Here is an 8,089-nt window from a genome sequence, read left to right as displayed (position 1 = left end):
AAAATAAGACCAAAGAAAATTTGGGGGGGGAAAAAAAATTACAAAAAGTAAAACCCAAAAAAGAAAGAAATAAAATAAAGTTAAAGAAAACTTGGGGGGTGGGGGGCGGGGAGGGGAGGGAAGTAAAACCAAGGAAGGAAAAAAAATAGAACTAAAGAAAAATTTTGGGGGAAAAATGTAAAAAAAAAAAAAAAAAGTAAAATAAAATTAAAGGCAAATTTGGGAAAAAAATTAAGAAAAGTAAAACCCCAAAAGAAAGAAGTAAAATAGGATTAAAGAAAATTTGGAGAGGGGGAGGAAGTAAAACCAAAAGGAAAAAGATAAAATAAAAGAAAATTTGGAAAAAATTAAAGTAAAACCTAAAAAAAAAGTAAAATAAAATTAAAGAAAATTTTTTGGGGAAAAAAAATTACAAAAAGTAAAACCAAAAAGGAAAGAAGCAAAACAAAATTAAAGAAAAATTGGGGAAAAAAACCCTAAAAAGGTAAAAGCCAAAAAGGAAGAATTAAAATAAAATTAAAGAAATTTGGGGGAAAAAAGTCCCCCAAAAGAAGTGAAACAAAAGAAAAACTGGAAGAAAGTAGCTACAAAAAGCAAAAGCCAAAAAGAAAGACGTGAAGTAAAATTGAGGAAAATTTGGGGGGGAAGAGGGCAAAGGGAAAAAGAAGAGTGAAGCAAAGTAACACAAAACCGCCCTCCCTCCCGCCGCTTCCCACAGACCCAGCCCCCGGCCCGCCCCACGCCCGCTCCCGGGGGGCCACGGGCGCAGCGCGGCGCCGCCCGGCTCCCCCCTCACCGGAGGCGGCGGCGGGAGTAGCCCAGGCCCCGGCCCCGGGCGGCGGCAGCGGCCCCGGGCGGCGGCGGCCCCGGTGCCGGGCGGGGGGAGAGGCGGTGGCCCTCGCACCGCCCGCCCGCTCCCCCCCCCCCCCAGCATCCCGCCTGCCTGCCCCGCAGCCCCGCCGCGCCGCGCCGCCGGGCCCCAAATGGATTATCTGCGGCTGGTGCTCTCCTGCCTCGTCCCCCTGCACGGCTGCCTGGCCGCCGGCAGTGCCCCAGGTACGGCCCCCTGACCCCCGGGGAGACGTAGAGGATCCCCCGTGGTGGGGGGTGCGCGTTGTTTTGACAGGTGGTTCGTACCTCGGGAGGATGGGGGAGAAGGGGGGGGGCGTTGGGGTTTTTTCGGTGGGAAATTGGGGGGAGATGGAGATTGGGCGAGGAAGGGTTGGCGTGTGAGGGGCACGTCAGCCTGAGTTTATTCTGCTAGGCTGGAGGCGGCCGGTTAAAACTACAAAGCGGAGCTCGCTCGGGATGGAAATACAGTTGTGGGGCTCCCGGAGCTCCGCTAAGGGCTCCCCGGGTTGGCTCGGCCGCCGAAATGCCGACCCGTCGAGCGGGATGCTCCCCCCCATCACCGACCCCTTTCCCTCCGCAGAGCTCCTCCTGGCCGGCAAACTCGGCGAGTATGGTGTGATCGTCCCCTTCAGCGCCGATTGCCGGGGCCGCTTCCTTTCGCACGTGGTGTCCGGTGAAGCGGCGGCCACGGTGGGGCTCGGCGGAGCCGCCTGCCCCCCCTTCCCGCCTGCGTCCCACCGCCGCCGCATCCCGCGCAGCCCCCTCGATGAGTCCCCCCGGGGCCGTGGGGCGGCCGACGGCCGCTTGCTCTACTTCAATGTCACCGTTTTCGGGACGGAGCTGCACCTCCGGCTGAGGCCCAACCGGCGGCTGGTGCCGCTGGGCGCCGTGGCTGAATGGCAGGAGGATTTTGAGGTGCTGTTCCGGGAGCCCCTCCAACAGCGCTGCCTTTTCACCGGCGACATCTCCGGCATGCCTGGAGCCGCCGTGGCCATCAGCAACTGCGACGGACTGGTGAGCTGGGAGCCGGGGGGGCTGTGATTTGTGTGCCCTGCCCACCGTTTTGCCTGGGGGAGGGGTGGGTTTTGGGGGTGGTTTCTCTTCGAGGTGGATCGTGGTGTCCTATGACCTGGTGCCCTTTGCCTGCTGTGGGTTCGCTTTCCCCACAAAGCTTGTGAGCAAGGCAGGGCATCATACTTCCCCTTATATACCCACACCTATATGCATTTAAATGGGGGGGGCTGAGGGGTGTAAAAATCACCTGGGGTTGCCTCCTGCCTCCTGCCCAGAAGCAGGTACTCCAGGCCGGGCACCCACGCTGCTGTTAACATCCTCGCTCGCCCGTGCTTTTGCCCTCCACGTTTCCCACCGCCTCAGTGAGGCTGAGCCCTCTTGGCCCTCTGAAACCCCTGTCAGCAGGTGGTCTTGCTCCCGCTGAGCATCTTTTTGGGGCAGGACCTCTTTTGGTTTTGACTAATGACTGACATGCTCAGAGCCTTTTGGCTTTCTGAGAGCAGGGGGAGCAGGGTTCAGCCTTGATAGCGCCACTGCCACCACCCTTCAATCACTTAAATGGCTCCATTACCTCTTTAGCCCTGGCATCTGCTCAGCCTCTGGGTTCCCACCTTTGATATGCTGGAGGAATCAGGGGTTTTTAGTTCTTTTTTTACTTTTCTTACTTCTCATAGAATCAATAAGGTTGGAAGAGACCTCAAAGATCATCCAGTCCAACCTGTCACCCAAGACCTCATGACTACTAAACCATGGCACCAAGTGCCACATCCAGTCCCCTCTTGAACACCTCCAGGGATGGTGACTCCACCACCTCCCTGGGCAGCACATCCCAAAGGCTAACAACTCTCTCTGGGAAGAACTTTCTCCTCAGCTCCAGCCTGAACCTCCCCTGGCACAGCTTGAGAATGTGTCCTCTTGTTCTGGGGCTGGTTGCCTGGGAGCAGAGCCCAACCCCCACCTGGCTACAACCTCCCTGCAGAGAGTTGCAGAGAGCAAGAAGGTCTCCCCTGAGCCTCCTCTTCTGCAGGCTAAGCAACCCCAGCTCCCTCAGCCTCTCCTCACAGGGCTGTGCTCCAGACCCCTCCCCAGCTTTGTTGCCCTTCTCTGGACACCTTCAAGTGTCTCAATGTCCTTCTGAAACTGAGGGGCCCAGAACTGGACACAGGACTCAAGGTGTGGCTTAACCAGTGCTGAGTCCAGGGGCACAATGACCTCCCTGCTCCTGCTGGCCACACTGTTCCTGGTGCAGGCCCCATTGCCCTCCAGATTTCCTCTGAGCCAATTTAACTCTTGTTTCAGGTGCCAGCATTTGCAGTTTTCTCCTGGTGCCGCTTCTATTGCTCCTCAGCTGGGATTAAATGCCTCATTTTGTCACACATATATATATACATACACACACCTCCTCCTTTTTTTTTGGGTTGCTTTATTCTGGGAGTTCCTGAAGCCAATTTTGGCTGTGAGCACAAACAGTTTGGCATTCCTTTCTTTTTATACAGTGCCTGGTGTTGGCTGCAGGAGCAGAAATGATAGAGCAGCACAGCTAGAAATACACACTTCACCTCCATAGAGGAGCTTATTTTGGGGTTGATTTTTTTAGTTTCATCTCTTCTATTTTGCCACAGTTTTAGCACAAACCCCACCCCTTTTGGAGGGTCCTTCTCGGATTCAGCTGTGGATTTGGGGCAGGGGTTTCTCTGTGACGTGGATCTGGGGCTGGCAAGTTTGGGTGGGCTTGAAAAAGCTTTAAAGGTGTTTCATAGAATCAGCCAGGTTGGAAAAGAGCTCAGAGATCATCAAGTCCAACCTATGACCTAATACCTTGCACCTCCTGACAACTAAACCATGGCTCCAGGTGCCACGTCCAAGCCTTTCTGAACACCCCCAGGGATGGGGACTCCACCACCTCCCTGGGCAGCACATTCCAGAGGCCAATTCTTCTTTCTGGGAAGAACTTTCTCCTCACCTCCAGCCTAAACCTCCCCTGGCACAGCTTGAGACTGTGTCCTCTTGTTCTGGTGCTGGGTGCCTGGGAGAAGAGACCAACCCCCACCTGGCTACAGCCTCCCTTCAGGGAGTTGCAGAGAGCAAGAAGGTCTCCCCTGAGCCTCCTCTTCTCCAGGCTAAGCAACCCCAGCTCCCTCAGCCTCTCCTCACAGGGCTGTGCTCCAGACCCCTCCCCAGCTTTGTTGCCCTTCTCTGGACACCTTCAGGAGTCTCAATGTCCTCCTTAAATTGAGGGGCCCAGAACTGGACACAGGACTCAAGGTGTGGCTTAACCAGTGCTGAGTCTAGGAACAGAATGGCTTCCCTGCTCCTGCTGGCCACACTGTCCCTGATGCAGGCCAGGATGCCATTGGCCTTCTTGGCCACCTGGGCACACTGCTGGCTCAAGGCAAGCAACTGGTAGTGCTGTGTCTGCAAGGAAAAGATGACTTTTAAGTCTAGAAGTTGCACTGCAGATGTAATTCCCCTTGGCATTGTGACAGGAGGGATGCTGGAAGCTGAATCCATGTCATGCTAAAACCAGGAAGAGTGAGCATGGTGTTAGGAGGTTTCTCTTCCCTAAGTCTACTCTTAGGCTCCATCTTAATTAGTCTTGAGTTTAACTTTTCTGGGCTTTTCTTGGCTTTATCCCCAAGTTCTCTATCCTAGCCCCCTGCACATGGTGGGGCTTGTGATTATTTTTGCCCTGTTTGGGAGAAACTGGCACAGGTTGCCCAGGGAGGTGGTGGCAGCCTCCTGCCTGGAGGTGTTTGCAGCCAGGCTGGAGGTGGCTGTGAGCAGCCTGCTGTGGTGTGAGGTGTCCCTGACCATGGCAGGGGGGTTGGAGCTGGATGATCCTTGGGGTCCCTTCCAACCCTAACAATTCTCTGATTCTATCTTGCTGGTACCACAGGGTGCTCCTGCAGGTGGATTTATTGAACCTGTAGCTGTCTTGCCATCCCTGGTACCCCCCCGCCCCCAAGCCCTCTTCTCTGAGCTCATGTACAGGAGCAAGTGGCTCTTCCCGTAGGATCAGCGGCTCGGGGTGCTTGCTTCATCTCCCTTTCTCTTCATGAACCCCTGTGGGGGCTTTGTGGCCTCTGGGTGGGATTAGCCAAGCCAGGCTGTGCTGATGCAGAGGGCTTTGCAAACCCCAAGGGCTTCTGCAGGCAGTTTTGGTGCATCCCCTTTGGGAAGCTGAGCCTTGTGGGTGCCGCTGTGTTGCCTTGCAGACGTTTGACTTCTGCCCGTGGAGCTCCATTACACCAGGGAAGATGACAAAGAAAAACAGCAAAAAACCAAAGCCTATTTGTTTTTTCCCTTCCTCCAATGTCTTTCTGCTCCATGGCCAACAAGTGAAGTGCAAGCAGTTTCCCATCACCTGACAAAGCAGTGTCCGTCATCCGATGGAGAACATGTGGCGATTGCAGGCTGGGGGGGAGAGGTCAGGAGGACAGAGAGCCTGAGCAGAGGCTCTGCTCCTCCCTCACTGAAGAGGGTTTTGTGACAGGGCCAATTCAGCAGTTGGTTCCTGTCTTTTCATGGGTTTTCTGGCTGGGGTGGATTGCTGGTCCTCTGGTTTAAGTTAGTCTGACAGCTAATATATCCCCTTTGGGGGAGCTGTGAGACCAAGAGGATGCCAAACCCCAGAGTGGCAGGGCTTGGAGGGACCGCTTCAGATCACCCAGTCCAACCCAGCTCCTAAAGCAGGGTCACCCCCAGCAGCTTGCCCAGGATCACAATGTCCAGGTGAGTTTGGAGTCTCTCCAGAGCAGAAGGCTCCACAAGCTCTGTGGGCAGCCTGCTCCAGGGCTCTGACAATCTCACATGGAAGCCCCTGGGCTCCAGTTTGTACCCATTGCCCCTTTGCCTGTCACTGGGCACCACTGCAAAGGGTTTGTCCCCATCCTCTTGCCCCCCAGCCTTTAGCTTTTGATGAGTAGTGACCAGATCCCCTCTCAGGCTGCTCTCCTCCAGACTAAGCAGCCCCAGGGCTCTCAGCCTTTCCTGCTCACAGAGGTGCTCCAGGCCCCTCAGCATCTTTGGAGCTTCCACTGGCCTCTCTCTGGGAGTTCCCTGGCTCTTGAACAGGGGAGCCCAGAGCTGAAGCTGGTTCTCTAGATGTGGCCTGACTAGGGCAAAGCAGAGGGACAGGAGAACCTGCCTTAAGCTGCTGGCCACACTCTTCTGAATGCCCCCCAGGAGCCCACTGACCTCAATGACCACATTGCTGGCTCCTGGTGAGCACTTCCAGCAGCACCCCCAGGTCCTTCTGCACAGAGCTGCTTTCCAGCAGGTCAGCCTGTACTGCTGCAGCAGGTAAAAGCCCCTGCATGGGTAAAGCTCCCCCAAACTGGTATAAAGAGCTGGCTGTAGCAAATGGAGCAAGAATCACAGAGTCACAGAACATTAGGGGTTGGAAGGGACCTCCAGAGATTGTCCAGTCCAACCCCCCTGCCAAAGCAGGTGCATCCAGGGGGGTTTTGAATGTCTCCAGAGGAGGAGACTCCACACCCTCTCTGGGCAGCCTGCTCCAGGGCTTGGGTGGCATTTATGCCCATGCTGTACCTCCAGCATGGAGCAGCAGAGCATCTGGGAGGGATGGTGTCACAGAATAGTCTGGGCTGGAAGGGACCTCCAAAGGTCATCCAGTCCAACCTTCCAGGGGTCAGCAGGGACATCCCCAACTAGATCAGGTTGCCCAGAGCCCTGCTGAGCCTCACCTTGAATAGCTCCAGGGAAGGGGCCTCAGCCACCTCCCTGGGCAACTTCTTCCAGTGTTCACCACCCTCATGGTGCAGAACTTGTTCCTAACATCCGCTCTAAACCTGCTCTTCCCTGGTCTGAAGCCACTGCCCCTTGCCCTGTCCCTGCAGGCCTTTGCAAACAGTCTCTCTCCATCCTCCTTGCGGCCCCCTTCAGGTACTGGCAGGCTGCTATTAGGTCTCCCCAGAGCCTCCTCTTCTCCAGGCTGAACACCCCCAGCTCCCTCAGCCTGTGCTTGTAGCAGAGCTGCTCCAACCCCCTGATCACTTTCATAGCCTCCTCTGGACCCTCTCCATCAGGTCCATGTCCTTCCTGTACTGAGGGCTCCAGACCTGCACACAGTACTCCAGGTGAGGTCTCCCCAGAGCAGAGCCAAGTGGCAGAATCCCCTCTGTGGATCTGTGGCAGTGCTGCTTTGGATGCAGCCCAGGATGTGATTTGCCTTCTGTGCCGCAAGCTCACACTGCCTGCTCCTGGCCAGCTTCTCATCCATCAGCACCCCCAAGTTCTTTTCCTCAGGGCTGCTTTCTAACCCCTCCCCCCAGGCTGTACTGACAGTGAGGATGGTGATGGCCAGGGCATGCTAGACAGAGCCTGGCAGCGTGGGGAGCACCAGCGGCAGGTAGCTTCCTTGCTCTTCAGCACGCCTGGACCCTGGACTCGCTATGAACTTGTGCTGGAAGTTCTCTGTGGGTTTCCAAATGGGCTTGTGGCTTTTATGCATCCCAGTATAGTGTGTGTGGGAGGCACAGCACCGCTCTTGGCCAGGGCTTCCTGGTCAAAGGAAGTGTTCTGGGATGCTGTGGATGAAGGCTGTGTACACAAAGAGATTAGGCTGTGTATAAACAGAGACTGAGATTATAAATAATGAGGGGGGGGGGAGGGGGAGAAGAGAAAGAGAAAGCACACATTAAGTCCCCTAAATCCATATTTAGCCATGTTAAGTGAGCTCCCCCCCAGCCCCCTCAGATGCCAAAGCCATGGCACCTTCCACATGGGTTATTTGCTGCAGGGCATCCACGCGTGCAAAATCCATCCCTTGTCTTTGTCTCTCTCCTGCCAGGGTGGGAACATGCTGCTGGCCAGAACATCCCAGCCACCAAATTCCTCACTGCTAAAGTAGTGTTAGGCAGAGAGCTCCCTTCCTCCCCCCTGCTTTTTGGCCCCAGAGGGACACATCCCACTGCAGTGACAACATCCCATCTTTCCATTGCTGGCGCTCAGCAGCGGTGTGCTTGAGCTTTGAGCGCTGCTGATTGCAGAGATGGGTGAGGAACTGGGGGTCAGAGGGGCTGAGAGCAGCCAGGCAGAGAGGGACCTGGGGGTGCTGGTCAATGGTAGGCTGAACATGAGCCTGCAGTGTGCCCAGGCAGCCAAGAGGGCCAATGGCATCCTGGCCTGCATCAGGAACAGTGTGGCCAGCAGGAGCAGGGAGGTCATTGTGCCCCTGGACTCAGCACTGGTTAGGCCACAC

The 8,089-nt window shown here is 55.4% G+C and overlaps 1 protein-coding gene across 1 annotated transcript in view; it reads left to right on the top strand.

Annotated features, from left to right (window-relative positions):
- The first annotated feature begins 961 nt into the window (after positions 1-961).
- Positions 962-8,089, top strand: part of LOC128898698 (A disintegrin and metalloproteinase with thrombospondin motifs 14-like) — a 38,628-nt gene continuing 31,500 nt past the window's right edge. The window contains exons 1-2 of the mRNA XM_054174631.1: positions 962-1,056; positions 1,433-1,866. Of these exons, the coding sequence (XP_054030606.1) occupies positions 984-1,056; positions 1,433-1,866 (507 nt within the window). The 5' untranslated portion in view covers positions 962-983. The remainder of the gene's footprint in view (positions 1,057-1,432; positions 1,867-8,089) is intronic.

Source organism: Dryobates pubescens, chromosome 30 (genome assembly GCF_014839835.1).
Source record: "Dryobates pubescens isolate bDryPub1 chromosome 30, bDryPub1.pri, whole genome shotgun sequence".
NCBI lineage: Eukaryota > Metazoa > Chordata > Aves > Piciformes > Picidae > Dryobates > Dryobates pubescens.
Note: the sequence above shows the minus strand (reverse complement) of the source record. Positions and strands in the feature narration are given on the sequence as shown.